The sequence below is a fragment of the Bemisia tabaci genome, chromosome 7, assembly GCF_918797505.1.
Source record: "Bemisia tabaci chromosome 7, PGI_BMITA_v3".
Taxonomy (NCBI): Eukaryota; Metazoa; Arthropoda; class Insecta; order Hemiptera; family Aleyrodidae; genus Bemisia; species Bemisia tabaci.
Window position 1 is genome coordinate 43,231,525 of NC_092799.1, and position 17,811 is coordinate 43,249,335.

The 17,811-nt window shown below is 37.3% G+C and overlaps 1 protein-coding gene across 1 annotated transcript; it reads right to left on the reverse strand.

The window, feature by feature from the left end:
* Nucleotides 1-431: 431 nt before the first annotated feature.
* ida (anaphase promoting complex subunit 5 ida) lies at nt 432-17,543 on the reverse strand. Its single transcript, XM_019060684.2, has 14 exons — nt 17,279-17,543; nt 15,697-15,851; nt 15,158-15,222; nt 12,143-12,353; nt 10,776-11,196; nt 9,557-9,728; nt 8,734-8,906; nt 6,670-6,784; nt 5,789-5,917; nt 4,819-5,055; nt 4,002-4,186; nt 2,299-2,536; nt 1,240-1,500; nt 432-696 (listed from the first exon to the last, which is right to left on the reverse strand). The coding sequence occupies exons 2-14, from the start codon at nt 15,815-15,817 to the stop codon at nt 574-576; spliced, it is 2,451 nt and encodes an 816-aa protein (XP_018916229.1). The 5' UTR covers nt 15,818-15,851; nt 17,279-17,543; the 3' UTR covers nt 432-573.
* Between the last annotated feature and the right edge of the window lie 268 nt (nt 17,544-17,811).

Consider the following 17,811-nt stretch of genomic DNA (forward strand, 5'->3'; position numbering starts at 1 on the left):
ACTACGAATAATTTGTAGCATAACGGCTCCTTATTATGAAAAACTGGAGCTGCAAGTTAAATGAATTGTCATAATTTAACAGAGTTGAACAAAAAATTGCAGGCTGGGAACATTAGAGCAAAAAGCAGGGAGGGAACAATAGCTTGATTTTCTGATGACTTTTGATATTTTAGTGCGAACTTATTAAACTCATCTACTCCTATTTCCTTAAAGTATGAATAAATTTCATGCCTCACAGTTTCATCATTATTTTACTTCTTTAAACGAAGGGCATGTTTCTTGAACACAGGCAGCGATGAAAGGAATTGTACTTTTTTGCAAACCTAAAAAGATCAAGCAAAATTAAGTAAAAAATGAACTTTTTGATCTCAATTTGCTTTGATAAAAATAACTGAATATATCATGTAAACTGAAATAAAAAAATGGAAATATAAAGCTTCATTTTTTTATTAGAAATTTACACATAGAAAAGAACAGATTTTTTTCTTCTTAAAGAAAAAAAAAATTTTTGGCATGTACAGTGATTTAAACTTACAAAATTACTATCAAAGTACATAGAAATAATTGACGCCTTCAATGGATTGTTACAGAGGAACTATTTATGTTGGTTGATGGTGTTTCACCGTCCAATAACTTGAACTCTAAGGCACACCTATTTCTCTCCGGTATTAGCCCAATTTCATTGCAAAGCAAAGCCTGAAAACAAAATAACATCAAGGAGAAATCAGTGGTTAGTCATTACTTAACTCCATTTTTCCAAATGAAGCTTAACAACAGCGATTTTTTTTTTTTAATGGTACTAACTGAAGAAACAAAAAACCACATACTGCACTTAACTAAAAAAGGGGTCTAATAATAGATGTTACCAGTGTATCAAATGCTGACATGCATAAAGATTTTTAGATTCTTTAAAAAACTATTAAAAGTAGGTTAGGATTCCAAACATAATGACTTTCTAACGATTCAAATGAAAATAGAAGTCGTACTGGCACTAAGAAAATGAAAACGGCTTGAAAATAAGGATAAAAGTCTTCAAGAATAACAGTTAGCTCCTGTAAGGCTGGAGAAGTGTAGAAAAGGCCCACCGTAGCTAGGGTGTGCGATATAATGTGGATATTTTACATAGGGTTACCCCCTTAAAAGGAGGAAAAAGCTAATTTTTCAGCACTATCTGGCATCAGTGATAAGGCCTTTTAGCCTGCCTGCTCACTTCTAATGCAGCTATATCTTGAAACTCACCTGTAAATGAACAGTTTCTTTCAATTTGAACACAGCATTAACAGCTTTGAAGCTAGCTTTGACCCTGTTGAGCAGTTCAATGACTTCAGCGATGATTTTGTGCCGACTCTGTTGGTTGTTAAGATGAGCGACAACTGCTACTCGAGACTTAGCGGACAGAAGCAATGCATTACCGATTTCATACTCGCTTCCATGAGATAGAATTGTGAGAAGTGAATGATCAACTAGCTTATAGGTTTGAGCAGGGAGATTCATTCGCAGCTGAAAAGGGAAAGAAAATTTAGCTGGATTGAAAAAAGCAGGTTGATTTATCAACTGGCAATCAATGGGCAAAAAACACATTTCCTTTGGACTGTTGTTGGATGAAATTTAGTTCATTATACACCAGAATTTCTCATTGACTCCCCAAAAACTTTGAAAGAAGCAATTTGACAACTTTAGGAAAATCAGAAATTTTCTGAAGGGAAATTGAAAATTGAACTGAGCTTATCGAAAAAACCAAATAGTTGACGGCAGATGTTGTAATTGTAATAATATTGTATTGTAATAATATGTTGCTCTGATAAGGGGAGAGGGGGGTGTTAAGATCTGGATTACATGATACCACCAATTTTTCGACAATCTAAAACGAAAGGGAGATGTAAGATGGTAATTTTTAGATCTTAATTCATCCCAAATGCTCATTTGAAAGGGACGGAAAGGTCAGATCAAGCTGAGCATTACGTTTGGGGGGGGGGGGGGAGGGGGTGCATGGTGTAGACCTGTGTTACAGGTGCATTGCAACAGGGGTGTAAAAAAATCCGATTTCTAGTATTTTCTGTCTTTTATCAAAACTCCCTAGGTAGATAGACTTATTTTCTTCAAATTGAAATATGTTAGGTTACATTCGAGATAGCAATGGATTCAACATAATGAGTCTCGTCATTCAGACAGGCTGATGTTTTCCATGTGTGTGATAACAACTCACAGTAGCAGCTTTGCCTGGTACAGATGAAAAGTAAATGAATGCAGAATTTGCTGGAGAACCTTCAGGTAACATTATTTAATTCAAAGACTTACCTGAATTGAGGCGAGTTCCATTGAAACTTGAGCGCTAAGTAAGTCCAAATAATGATAGTTCGCCATTGAGAGTGCAATAGTGAGAATTGGAATTCGTGCTACTTGTATTGCTCTGGCTGCTAAAATAAGAGCTCTTACCCGTAGAGCTGGACATGATACTTCAGTGGAATCTAACACTTGATGAGCCGCCTTCTGTGCTCCGACAAAATCAGACTTTGCAATCAATAACTCTGCTAGTCTGAAAAATTTCATTAAGAATAGAATACATTTCAGAAATATAACTTTTGAATCACTATACAAATGTCGCAGACAATCAGCAATCGCCGGCAATTTGTAAGCTCCGTACTTGTCGATTTGTCAAATTACAATTACAATGGCACCGATAGAGTATAGGTTTCTTTGGCGAAGACGTTCAAGGCACCACCCCAGCTTGGAACGCCTTCAAATCCAGCGATACTCTCTGCACTACTTGAAAGTTAGTTTAGTTGCTTAACCAAACCAAATCCAACGCAGATTATTGAATACATTTCACGAACTCGCGAATGTGCTAGCTGGTACCATGCATTCAAGAAGAAGGGGATAACGTATGTTTAAATTCAAAGCATAATAATCACTACTTCCTATCTCATGTTTACTTTTGTCACTTTAAATTTTTTTAATTTGTTGATTCAACACGAATAGATTGCAATTTGCCGGCGATTGCTAATTGCCTGCGACACATATAAAATTGACCGATTCCATGGCTTGAGATGATTCTCAGCAACTCGAGTTCACCTGTCGCCATTTGCACAGGCTTCAGCGATGGAATTTTGGGATTAAATGCACTTGATCTATTCATGAATAAACTACATACCTTAGGGCTCTTTCCCATTTTTTCTCCCAAAATTCTCTACAATTCGTGCTGAGATGGAGGATATAAAACTTGGCATTTAAGCCATTCAGGCAGCCATACGTACATACATAAAATTCGCTCCTACAATGCACTCTGACACTCTGCGACACCCCAACACTGCATGTACCTGTCTTCTCAAAGGATATAAGGCAACTGACATCGCAACATCTCTGAGTCAACGTCCTGCCGCAAAACCTTAAATTATTTCTTACTGCAGAAAGCCAAAATGATTCCTATTTTCAGAGTTGCCAACTAAAATCTGCCATCAATATGGGTTCTGTCTGTTTCCCTGTTGAAGCCAAGTCTCTGTCCTGTAATTCCCTAATATTTTTGCTCATGGGAAACCTGAGATTTTTCAGTTTTAGAAATTGGAAAGTGAACGATTCTAAAAGCCACTTTTAACTTAAATGAATTTAAGTTATACTAAGTTACACTGGTAACTTACACGTTTTTTTCCAAAGCACATCGCAGATGTGACCGTCCACAGAAAAAAAAATCTTGGTGGTAACAATCTCAAAACTGAGTGAACAGGACCACTGGTTTGGGGAAAATTTTAAGAAAATTTTAGCACACTCACAAATCTAATACGAATTTGCTGACCTGACCTAAGAAAAATTCTTCTGGTGAAAAGTTTAATTCCAAAAACCAACATCCCTATATGTGGGTGCAGCCACAAATTGAGAATCAAGAAAATTATGTAAGATTTAATTTCATCATAAATTACGATAAATTTCAAATTTGATTAAAGTAAAATCTCAAAGTATTATTTTAAAAGAGAAGAATATGTTCAGTCAAAAAAATATATACATACCTGAGATGGCTTTCATACTTATTTACAGACAAAAGCCTGTTTACGGCAGCCTCAGCATCTTGCCAGCGACCTTCATACAATGCATGCGTGAATAGCAGAATTTGTTCAGACTCTATCCACCATTGTTTATTTGAGAACTGATCTTTAACATACTCCAAAACTAATTTAGCTAATTTGTACTCGCCCTGGAATACATGGAAGAGAAATGAAATCACATCACTGGTAAATAAAAATGAAGGGGTGCCTAGAAATTAACTTCATAGAGAAAGAAAAATTAACACTCACGTAGAGTCCACGCAAAATAAGTTTATGCACTTCTAGACAGCATAAGAAGATCGTCTGACATCACTTTGACATGTAAAATAAAGGAAGAAATCAAAATAGTGGATCTCCTGTCGCAGTCTAAAAGTGCGTAAATTTATTTGGCAAGGATTCTAGTATTTTTGTCTTCACTTTGAAAAGCTCGGACTTCAACATTTGAGCATTTGACTCTTGAACAAAAATCTACCTTCCATGGATCTGACTTTTTTAAAAGATTCTAAATGAAACTCAGAACTGTTATACAATAAAGCAAAAGTGATACATGTAAAAAAAGAAAAAGAAAAACCCTGAATTTGCTTAATAGCATGGCAAAAATAAGAAAGAACCTTCAAAAGGTATAAACAGTGCTGTGAATAAGAAAATGAATTTTTTTCAGAGTACTTAAAAATTTCAAATATTTGTCTACATATGTCCAGCAACCACTTAATACATATTTATTCTCAATTAAATAATGAGGAAGATCATCGATTGTAACTTCAACGGCTGGAATACTCACTTGGATTGTAAATCTGTTCACAATATTACATACTGCTAAACAGGTCCCTTCTCCATTATACGTAGACATTCCTTGCACTGGATCTGTCGTATCAAGGTGAAGTAAGATTTGACTACAAAGAGAGGCCATTTCAGTTTTGCCATATAAATTCCACAAGGCTGATTTGTGTGTGAAACTACAAACAATCAGGTCAATCATAGAGAACTGACAATTGAGAATATCGCTCCTCATTAAGACCTAAAAAATTTAGAAAAGAACTGTCATAACAACCTGTAGACTTAAAGTGCTAGAAGTCAACATTTTAGTTTTTACTGACAGGAAAAATTTTGGATGGGGCGTTCAAAGAGGTATAAGTTTCCAAAGTTTGAAGAAAACTGAGAACCAAAAATCAACACTTCCAGGGATATTTTTGTTGCTCTTCAAAAATAATTATTATTGTGTAGCTTTATGTAAGCATATACTATGTGCACAAAGGAGGTTTTCTACTGAAATTTTTCTGAAAAATAAATTTTAGAGAGGCGTTCAGAAGACCAAGGAAGTTTTTACTTTGGTTTTTCAGACTTTCGATGAGTTAAACAATGATGAAATTCTGAAAAAATAAACAAATAAACTTTAATTTGTAATGTTGAATACTATGAGAACAAACGAACAAAAACCTAAGGAGCAAAGTATAGCGCAGGAAAAATGAGAGAACTTAGAAAGTTTGAGACGATGTCTGTTGAACAAAATTTTTTCGGACCATCCCTTCAATAGAAATCTCTGTCTTTGTTACGTCTGAAGCCAATTGCCAGCTGCTAATTTCTTTCAACCATGCATCTACTCCGTGATTTTGCATCAAAATATCATATTCTACGATTCATATTCAGTTATTCTTATCCTAACTGTGTATTGGATTCCTTTCTCATTTTTAGAAGTTTCAGCGCTTTTAAGAAATGAAATAGAAAATTAGAGAGAAGATAGAATTACGTACCTCGAGAACTAGAGCTGGCTTCCCTCCTGTCATTGCAGCAAAACGTGCATAAGCTTGCAAACCTAAAGACGTCAAGTAATTAAGGCCGAGATCAGAACTCTTTGAGATAGATCGCTCGATGAGAACCTCCTGAAAAAGTACAGATTTTTAGACAAGAATTTAAAAATTTGTTTGCATACAGACATATTCCAATGATTTCTAAAATTTACCTAGATGTCAAGAAGATGCTCTGAAAAATATCTAAGCATGATTATAAATGCAGTTTTGTCTCTTGGACAAAAATTCAATGTAATTTTGATTACCAATATATCATTGATTTTCCTAAAAAATCGCAAAAATTCGATATAAGCGATTGATATTTCGACTCATAAACGTTTAAAAATCGATTCTACAAGAAAAAATACGTAGGTGTTGGTGTACTACAGTCATATTAGGTGCATTTAGTCATCCATGAATCAAAAATGAACAATTTCAATCTCAAAAAATCGTCGATTTTCCGTAAAGTATCTTAAAAATTCGATATAACCGATCAATTTATCGACTCGTCAACATTAAAACTCGATTTTGCGTGTAAAAAGAAGTAGGAACCGCTGTGTATAACATGTGTAAACAACGATAACAACCCCGTAGATACATCAATTCAACGAGAAAATAGCGAAAAAATAAGGCCGGAGTTTGACCCCTTTGCCCCCCGTAACTCGAAAACGGCTCCTATACTCATCTTGAAATTTTTTCCTGAGTTTTCTGTTATTTTAAGCTTCCACTTGAACCTTGGTTCGATGGTCGAATCGGATACCGAAAAAGGGGCGAAATTTTGGGAGGCTCTTTTAATGAATTGAATCAACTCAGTCCTTGTCAAGGTCAGTCCATAAGTTACTTACTTTGTTCTCATCAGTGAGTTTGTAGAGCCACGCTTGAGCATGTTGAAGGCACACATTGTCATTGGCCTCGTGTGACAACTTGATCGCTTCTTTGAGCGCACAAAGAGCTTCATTCCTGTTAGAAAAACACAGGAAAAAGTTTTAATAAAAACACAAATTTAAAACTCTCCATCTACTTTTCTGTATTAGTTTTGAGTGCCTTTCCAAATTCACTGATGTAAAAATAAGTTATTCCTGGAATATTTTGAGTGCAAAAATAGAAAAAAGAAAAAGACGAGAAAGATAGCAGGTTTGCACAAATTGGAGGCTTTAATTTTCAGATTAGAATTTGGAAGTTGAATTTTACTGTATTTTACACTCATGAGTTCAACTTATTTGTAAGAAAAAATAAGAGAGAAAACATTAAAACTTCCTTTTTGACAGTGAAACTCCCACACCACATAACTGCGACATTGCAGACTTCCTGTCAAACTCTATTTTCTAAATGGAGAACTCCTCAACGTTTCTTCTTAAAAACTTCCATGATTTGTCTTCTCTCTGCGAATTACATAGGTTGTCCCAAAAGTACTGCACGTTTTTTTCTTATTGACGAACGGTAGTAGATATCAAAATGCGGTTTGTGTAGTCTTAAAGACCGGCCAATTACCGATAAAACAAGACAAATCCGAGCTCTCTAAGTCAAAAAATGACCAAGTTACAGCGTTTTGAAAATGACTTGTAGAGGGGACCCCTACGGGATTTTCAGCTTCTTTTCTGGAAAAAAACAAAGAGTTGATTGTTTTTTTTTTTTTTGGACAAACGGTAGCAGATATCAAAATGCGGTTTGTGTAGTCTTAAAGACCGAGCAATTACCAATAAAACAAGACAAATCTGAGCTCTCTAAGTCAAAAAATGACCAAGTTACAGTGTTTTGAAAATGACTTGTAGAGGTGACCCCTCCAGGATTTTTAGCTTCTTTTCTGGAAAAAACAAAGATTTGATTGATCAAAAATTCTACAGAGAAATCGTCGCGATCGAATGAAGTTGGTAACATGATATCAGCCCGGACCTTGCACCCTGCGATTTTTGGTTATTCCTACGTTGAAAAAGGGCTTAAGAGGCAGGAAGTTTAACTCCATCAACGAGATGAAAAGAGCTGTTGAAACTTTCTTAAAGAACATTAGGCAAGAAGAATTCGAAAAAACCATCTTTGAAGAATTGGGAAGAACGGTTGCGGCGCTGTGTGGCAAGTGATGGAGGGTATTTTGAGAAGGAAACTAGTGTCCAGTCATCCAGTGAAGAAGAGTAAATGCTAGTAATCTTGGTAAGATTCTGCAAAATTGATTTAATAAAACCACTTGAATCCTTAATTCTTTGTTTTTTTTTCCAGAAAAGAAGCTGAAAATCCCGTAGGGGTCCCCTCTACAAGTCATTTTCAAAACGCTGTAACTTGGTCATTTTTTGACTTAGAGAGCTCGGATTTGTCTTGTTTTATCGGTAATTGGCCGGTCTTTAAGACTACACAAACCGCATTTTGATATCTACTACCGTTCGTCAATAAGAAAAAAACGTGCAGTACTTTTGGGACAACCTATGTATATACTGAAAAAATTGAAGGAATGGTGTGTTTTTCTCCTCCGTTGAAGCGAATATAATAGAACCGAAAATTTTAAACACCGCAAACAAGATACGAAGTTAGAGAGTTTCACCATCCTATTGTATTTTGTAATTAATAAGCATTGTTTAGTACTTGCCAATGAGTTGTGCCCCCATCTAGAATCTGCTACTGTTTTTAAAGAAACATCTCTTTTTGAAATATTGATGACTGAGATGGCTTTTATTCGTATCTTTGCACATCGCAACTATGAAACATCCTTGAGCAGTTTCAACTGCTCAGTTTTGAAAATGTAGACTATAAAAATTGAACAACTGTCTTGAATCTACTAATAATTATGAGCTGGTGTACGCACTTTTTTGTATTTTCTCTGGATACATTCTAGTGTTGAAAGCGTCAGCGTTTGAGCGGAAAAAGAGAAACCTAAGGGACAGTCTTTCGGACAGGTAAGGAGAAAAAACTGGACTTACTTCCTATTAAATTGAGCATGCAGTATGGCTAAATTCAAAGCAGCATAGCGAATTCCTTTGCTTTTTTCATCTTCTTGCTGCATACTTGCACTTCTATCAAAATAATGGAACAGACTATCAAGAGCACCAGTTAATTCCTTCACTCGCAAACAATTAAGGTAGCTTAAATAGTGCTGGAATAACAAAAAGAGATAAAAAAGTAATTAATGCTATTTTCTACGAACCATTATGCTGTTAGAGAAGCACCTCAGTTTTGCGGCAATGCATTAGGCCTTGTCCATTGTCCACACACGCGTGGTTCACGGATCTTCCGGCAAAAATGTTCCTAGAACCTATTATAACTCAGCTATAACTTATGCCACAAAACCCCAGTTCAAGGAACTAATTTGCACAAAAGGTCCAAGAACCGCCCCTGTGTGGGCAAGGCCTTGGGTGCAATGAATATGTTTTAAATCTTAGCCGTTGCAGAGATTCTTTCGAAGAACTCAAAATTTTGTCTCTGAAAATCATAAGTACTGTATACATTCAAATCTTAAAATAAGACTGATCAAAATCGATTCATCAAAATTGATTGGAAAACTAGAGAGACTAACACTTTAATACTTCCAAATTTGCTATAGAAGTGGCTAAACTTTTAAGTGCATTTTATGCCTAGCATGCACTGCGGAAACTCGGAGGCTTTCCCTTGAGTTTAATAATTTTAAAGGATTTCAAGGCTGATTGAAAATTAGTGACCTGGCCAAACTAGCCCTTCACTTGAATCCACTCCAGACTATTGATAGTTTGAATCTTAACAGGCTTCTGAGTAAAAATTTCGACTTACAGCTTCAGCGTGCTCTGAGTTGGCTTTTAAAATTTCACGAATTTTTTGTTGCAGCTCAGATGGAGGTAGTGCTTTTAATTCATTGTTCTGGAGCAGCGCAGTCTGTTGAGCAATGAAGAACTCTGCCTGTCGTCTGGACCACAGTTTTGTTACATCTGGGGGAATAGGAAAACTGCAACAAATTTTTCTTTGTTAATTGAAAGCTCCCACATTTTGTTGAAACAAAAGTACACTATGACAGCCCGAGAACATGGAATAAAAATAGACAAGTGTCTATTCTATAGGCCTCGATACTTGATCAAATTCTGAACCAATTCTGATCAAAGTAGACCAGTTGATGACTGATGGTCATCATGCAATAGTCCTCTTTGATCAAAAGTGGACGGGCTGTCAAATTTTGATCAGAATGGGGTGCCACCATTCATCATTTCCTGCAACTTGAAACATTTCTGCCAAGTTTTTATTTTAAAATGAAGCAAGGTAATGATTTTAAGACTGATGACCTCCAACTCTTTGATGGTAATTGGTTCGGGAATGATCGTGTATCGAGACCTTGAAGGTCAGGAATCCTGTCTATTTTATTTTTGTTGAAACATATGTTTAATTACACAATATTCACACAACGTCATTTGTATAATCTAACTTCTCTTTGATCTGTGTTAGAAATAATTTTTCACATCTCTTACAGCAGTTAGATTTTTAAACTTCTCTTAATATGAATCATTTCCTTTGTAAGATGTAAACGAAAAAATATATCCAAGGTGAAACTGCCAGACCACGTATCTTGTTTGCAGTGCCTAAAAATTTCCGCTCACTTTTTGTTTTTTTGAAGGAGACCAGAGCAATATCATTCCTTGAAATTTTCGCAGAGTTTTCTCTGCACAAAGAGAAAAAATCTCGGAAGTTTTCAAGAACTGACGTTGAGTAGTTTTCCATTCATAAAAAAAGGTATGACAGGAAGTCTGCAACATCCCAAACCAAGATATATGGTCTAGTTGTCTCACCGTCGATATGATGTTCTTTTCTAGTTCAGATCTTGCCTAGCAAGCCAATCGCAATCCTTGGAAATGAATCTCAAAATTCCCGATTCCAAGATATTTTAAGTTCCCATGAATCAAATGCTTTCGAAGATTTAGAGATAAAAAGAAAATCAAGGACTTTTTTAGGATGTCAAACTGTGACTGTTATAAAAATAGGAGAAGAAAAAATCAAGACACACTTTTTGCCATTGGCTGCATTGATTGTCTTCTGCAGTTTACTTGTGATTGGAGAAGTTTCAATCTTCTTAGGAACTATGCTGATAGGAGTTGCAAGGCTAGCTTCGGACATATCGGCAAGTTTGGATTGTGTTTTGTCGAAAGCACAGCTTGGAGTTGCATTCATTGAGTCAGTCATTTCCGTGGACATATCAATGCTTATATCTGAAGTGGTCTGCTTCAGCAATCTGGTTTCCTCCGTCAATCTCTCCGTTGTCCTACTCTTAATTTCAGTAACTTCATCTTTGACACTTTTAAGACTAGGCGAAGCTTCTTTTATTGTTTTGATGTTGGCACAGTGAATTTTATAGGACTGATAGATTCGGAGTGTTTGAGAGAAAGTCAACTTGTCGAAACACAGCAGCACTCTTCTGAGAAATACACCTGAAAAAACAATGGAAATGATTATTTAGTTACGATAGTTACAAAGTAAGTGGAGGAAAATTAAGGAGAAGAGGGCTGAATGATCTGTTCACCAAAAAAGTATTTATGGAGGTAGGTGCAAAATAGGACTAATGTCCTTAGCAGTTTTTTCAAAGTGAGCAAACTATATAGTGTGACCTTCCATAGGATAAGGAACCATCCCTGCAGCCTGGCTGCTAGTAAGAACGACCAGCTAAAAGCACTTTCAAAAACCTCTCGAAAAATTATATTAAATTATTTCCCTTTTTGGTTATTTTTCAAGTAAAATTTACATTAAAAAGTTACTAAAATGAAAATTATCACTTTATTAAGAGTTTTTTGACATTTTTTTTTAATATTTCAAGTGTTAAAAAACTATAGCCGATCTTTTGAGAGTTCCTTGACACTTTTTTACTTCAATTTCACCACTCATAAAGAGTATTTGAAAAGAACCCAAAAAAGGTTTGCATAGGAACATTTAGCCTTCTAAGGCTTTGTCTTATTGAAACTTACAAGTTTTTGAAAGTTTTGGTAACAGTCATTGCTACAAGGGTTAGTCCACGAAGCAATTTTTTAGGAAAGCTATTTTGAGTTTCCACAGGAAAACGCTCTCTAGTATCCTGAAGAATGAGATTTTAAAGGTCTAAGTAAATCACTTCCATGCTAATTAAGGGCGAGAAGTTGGATAAAAATTTGATATCTTTGAACCCGAACATGGCGAAGTTAGCTATTTCCCCCAAAAATGTTTCTTGAACTACTCGCTTCAGATAGTCAAAATTCCAGTTCCGATTGAAAATTTGGCATTTTTTCTTTCTTTTTATTGCAAAATGTTAGTAAACTGTCTCAGCACTTGGATCCCTTTTTTCCATAGATGATTTGGAAAGACAATGAACCCAAGACATTGACATTTCTAGAATAAAGCACTTACCCACAGGACTGCTTTTGTTCACTAGCGGTCCAACAGTATCATGGTCCAGCATCAGGCCTCCCATACTATTAATGACTTCGATAAGATGACCGACATCCTCATCCAAGATTATGGAAACCTGATCGATAAAACTTTTGACTAGTTCTGGCTCTGGTTTAAACTTCCCATTCTGTATTTCATTGACCAATTCTTCAAAGCTCATGTCAGGACACTGAAAAATGGTATTCAAAACTCAGTTGCAAGTCAAATAAGAAAAAGAAAGAGCTTTTGGAAAACTTGATCTTTAACCGGAAAAATTGCATGAAGTAGAGCTCCGTTGAATAGGCAAATAGCTGAGAAACTTACAAGGGGAGTCTACAAAGTGACATCCTGGGATTGGGTTCATTTTTCTTGTACATGAAGAAGAGACAAATCTAAGGTTGACATATTTTTTTTTAGCCGCCACCTCCCAACCGTTCTCGAGATATCGATTTTTAAAGTTACGATTTTTGCACGTTTCCGCGCGGAGTTCCGGCGAGTCAACTGAGACCGAAAAACCTGGCCAAAACCTCAATTTTAAATTTTTTTTTTTTGGAAAACCAATGTGATATTCGAAATCTACACCGTTTTTTACCCCAGTAGCCATGTATGTGCCATTTTTCGAGTGGCTCAATTTCCCGCGAAGAGACCACGAAGTTACCTATTTCTCAGCGATTTTTTTTATATGTTTCGACGCGCTACTCGTCGATCAGTTTACTTCAACTGTGCGACCATGGGAGGGAAGTTCGGCGATATGCAACACATTCTTAAGGGTATATTCTACACAACTAACCACAGTATTTTCGAAATTTCCTTTTTTAGTGATTTTCACAGGAGGTTGAAAAGTGATGTAAAAGTAAACGTTTTTTTCGAATTTCACAGTCCGATTAAAAATTTCTCTCAACTACTCTCAAGCGGTTTCAGGCGGAATGTTATAGTCCGAAGTGGGTATTTTCAGGATTCAGGGTCGACAGACTGAGGAAAACTGAGGAAATTGAAATTTTTGACTTCAAACATGGACTTTTGAGCGATTTTCACAAAAATGAACGGGAAAAATTATGTCGATATGACGACTGAAATTGTATTTTTCCAACAGCTCTGACCCATTTAGTACCAATTGGGTGATATTTGGTCACCCAACCTGTTTTTTTGGCCCCTACGCCCTCGAAAGAGGGATTAAAAAAAATAATTTGAAAGCGGATGGGAGGGTCACTTTAAAGTCTTGCAAAAGTGCTTAATCCGTTATCTAACAATATCTTCGTGCATTATCCTTGAGTATAGACATATTTATGCCATGATTTACTTTGACAGACAAATTTGAGTCCATGCGGCCCCGGGGATGGGGCCTTAAAAGTGGCCCTCTGGCACCATAAAATTACGCTGTGAGGCACACTTGAAGCCTCGTAAAAGTGAGATATGTGGTTTTCTTACAAATTTCTTAGTGAAGTGCCTCACTTTGAGATGTGGGACCATGGGTTAGGAAGGAACCCATCAAAATGAATCTTTTTCACAGGTGCTTTCTGTCCTTACAATGGTTCTTATTATGATAAAACTCATTTTCATCTTATAATTTATCCTCAAATCATCATATGGAGGTCCCGGCACTTTCATATTAGGACTAATTTTGATTCAAAACTGTCAAAAATCTAATATCTAGAATGATTCATATTAATTGTTTTGAGAAATGTACAATTACTCCTCAATGTGAGAGATCGGCTGTTTGGTCAAAAATTTTGAAGTGACTTACGCTGTTTTTAAAAAAAACCATTAATGAGGTAATAGAAAGTCCTTATTTCAAAAAGTAGACCATAGGTGAAGGAGAAACTCGTCTAAATGCACCGCTTTAGTTAGATACTTTGCGTCCTTTTAAAGGCTTTTTGGAGGGCTTCTTGCACCCTCTTTAAACTCTCCGCAAATTGTCGTATGATGTCTTAAGTGGTTAAATTGTGCATATTATCACTTAAGAAGAAGTACTGATTGTAAAATATTTTTAAAACTCGGCGATATCTGGTGATAAATAGTTTTGGCCAGCTTTTCAGGTCCAATGAAGCGCGTTTCCTATCAGCGCTGCAGACCGGCCATTCTTATCAATAGTTCCGTGGCCGAGTGGTAGAGTGTTCGCCTACCATACCATAGATCGCGGGTTCGAATCCCGCTTTGAGCCGTAGCTTATAAGGTACGCCGCAATGCGTTTTTACAAGTTTTCTTTATTTTTATCACACACCAAGGGGTCCGCCCCCTGGCCGCTACGCGGCCCAACCCCCGGGACGAAAAGGCGCGCTTCGCGGCGAGCGAAATCATCGAAATCGACCGTTGACGGTTACTGGGTAAATAATTTTAATTGATTGATAAAATGATGTTTCAAATAAAAATTTCCCACCACACTATATTCTTAATGACTTTTTCCTTACTCTGAATTTGCAACCGTCAACGGTCGATTTCGATAATTTCGCTCGCCGCGAAGCGCGCCTTTTCGTCCCGGGGGTTGGGCCGCGCAGCGGCCAGGGGGCGGACCCCTTGGTGTGTGATAAAAATAAAGAAAACTTGTAAAAACGCATTGCGGCGTACCTTATAAGCTACGGCTCAAAGCGGGATTCGAACCCGCGATATATGGAATGGTAGGCGAACACTCTACCACTCGGCCACGGAACTATTGATAAGAACGGCCGGTCTGCAGCGCTGATAGGAAACGCGCTTCGTGCAGCTTGCCGGCGCTCAGTTGACTCGCCGGAACTCCGCGCGGAAACGTGCAAAAATCGTAACTTTAAAAATCGATATCTCGAGAACGGTTGGGAGGTGGCGGCTAAAAAAAAATACGTCAACCTTAGATTTGTCTCTTCTTCATGTACAAGAAAAATGAACCCAATCCCAGGATGTCACTTCGTAGACTCCCCTTGTTAGAGGTATAAGGGAGCAAGCATGGCTAAACGTAAGTATCTCTCTTTTTACTGTTTACTGCACAAAACGTAACTGAAATTACGGAAAACTAATATATACCTGAATGAGGCGAAGGATCAACATACAAAAATCTCTCCTTTGATGGATGCTTAAAGAGCCATCACCTGTAAAAAAAAAAAGGTTCAAATTATTACTATTCAATAACATCCTTTTGAAAGACATGGATTTCCGGCTGAAAAATTAATCATGTGCAGGATACATAGAGGCTTTTCATGCACTTGGCAATTTTAGAAATTCAGGCTCATTAAAGCATTGTGCCATTCAACTTATAAAATATTTTATTCCTTCAAAATTAGTACATTAAATCTAAGTAATGAGACCATCTTTTTAAAATAATTACACACTTCTAAGTATGTGATGCAATTGCCAAGACTTTAAAAGGGTAGGTAATACAGGCTTGAAGTCATCCTCCTAATTCGGACTTGTATGAATTTTAGATTTCTTCAAACTGTCAAGATTTTGCAAGTACATTGGGAATTAATGTTCGCTCATGGAAAAATGAGGGAAATTTTCAGGTCATGGACAATCTCATTGAACAATTACTTTCTGAAAACTGAAAAAGGTTACTGTATACTTACTCCTGTTGTTCACACAATAATCTTGAATTAGTAATGCAACTGAGAGTTTATGAGGAGTCAAATACTCGAATGCGGATTCATTTTTCAGCACAGATGCTGATTCGTATTCCTTCCCAGACATACTGCTTCAAATCTTAATTATGGACTTCAAGTACCTGGAAGAACAAAACCCCTTTAAGCAAAGAAATTTCGGTGAACAATGAACCTCATCAATGAAAAATTAAATAGCAGGTCTGGTCATATACAGCTCATCAACTTAGGTACCATCAAAGTTTAGAGCCAAAAATCGCCAACTGGAGAGATATGATGATACATTTGCTTGGAATAATTAAAAGATCTATAAAGTCCCTCAGCAGGTTACTGATGGCAACCAGGAGCCAAGTCTTAAGGGTCGCTTCTAAGAGCTGAGAAACTGTTAAGACCAGTGTCTGCCACCAGTGTACCAGTATTATTCCGCTGGTGCGCCGTTAACAAAATCTACGCGCTCCACCTCTTGCCATGCTGTTTCATTATGTCACATCACTATGAAGTAAGGAGGCGTTTTCCCCACAAGTTAATGGTCCATCCCAGTGAAGGGAAGGCAGTGGCGTGCGGTGGGTTTAGTGACAGGGCAAGCCCTAGCATTTGCCATACGGGGGGGGGGTTTAACGTAGCCTTTTTCCCCTCCTCCTCCCCCTAGCCTTCCTAGAAAATTCTCAAATTTCGATTTGAGAATCGAATTTGATTTCGAAGATTTCGTTTATTTAACTTGTTTCAAATGTTATTGAGCATTGGAGGACGGCTCCATGCTCTTAATTCCTAATTTTGCCACTTATTTGAGATATTATAGTCTTTATTCTACAGCATTTAGAATTTTTTGAGTTACTTAAATTTCCCCAAAAAAACAGCTGACTGCATTTATAACATGATGAGAATTGTCTAATTCATCACCGATTAGATCTAAGTGAGCGACATTTTATGGAATTTAAGGGCATTTGCTTCGGAGGAGCAATTACAACCGCGACAGAAAGAGGGAACAAGATAGCGCATCGGAGGCAGAAGCAGCGCGCTGCGGTGACGGGCCAAGAGAAGCGAGCTGCGATCGCGCAGCGAAGGGCTCCGACTCAGAACGTACCGCTCTCCCCGCCTGCCTTGATTCTGCTGCCGAGCAGCGGCTCTCCGCTCAGCTGATCGCGAGCGATTCTCCAGCGCATGGGTTGGCCCGTGTTCAGGCCGTGCAGCGCGCTGCGCCACCTCCATCCGCTCTGCCGCTTTCCTACTTTAGTGGCTCTTTACGTATGTCTGTTTCTCTCTCTTTCTGTTTTTAATGCAATTTACTTACTGAACACCTTTTATAAATTATATTTGCTAAAATGTAAAACAGGTAATAGGTGTAAGTTTCTTCTTTCTTTTGAAATCTTTGGGCAAGCAGTGCTTGCCTTGCTTATCCGGACCGCACGCCACTGAGGGAAGGTCTGCACGGCACGGATATATCCGCACGCTTGAGAATGCTGACTTCGACTAAGATATGTCTAACACAACAGGGCAATTACATTTTGCCACCAATCTGAAACTATTGGAAAAAAAGAAATGATGGTCTCACCTCTTAGAGAGTTCTTCATTAGAACTTATACCGCAGAGCTCCTAAAATGTGTTCCTTCGTCATACCGAACAAACTGACTGAAAGACACCCTGGCGCAGCATTGGAAATATGTTCATCAAAGTTTACTGATTAATTAATTAAAATCATAAAAAACAATGAAGTTTGCGAGGAATGTACCAACTTAAAGAAACTTGCAAATTAACAAGAAAAGCGGTGAAGGAGAACGAACGAAAAATGGTTTGTTTAGGTAAACATAACCTCAAAACAATCGAAACATCCCGCCATCGTTTTGTTTATATTCTCCTCCAAGAGAGAGCGTTGCAAACGCTTAATAAACGCCTTCAGAAAACATGTCTGTAGCGATAATTGCCGCGTGCCATATTGAAGGCAAATTAAAAACCGAGGTAACTCGTTTCATCTATTTCTCCCCTTCAGACTTAAATTGACAATATCATCTTGAGTATTCTTGAGCCAATAATGACATTTCTGTCAAGAGAATGTTATGACTTGTTAAAATCATACAGGATGCGGCG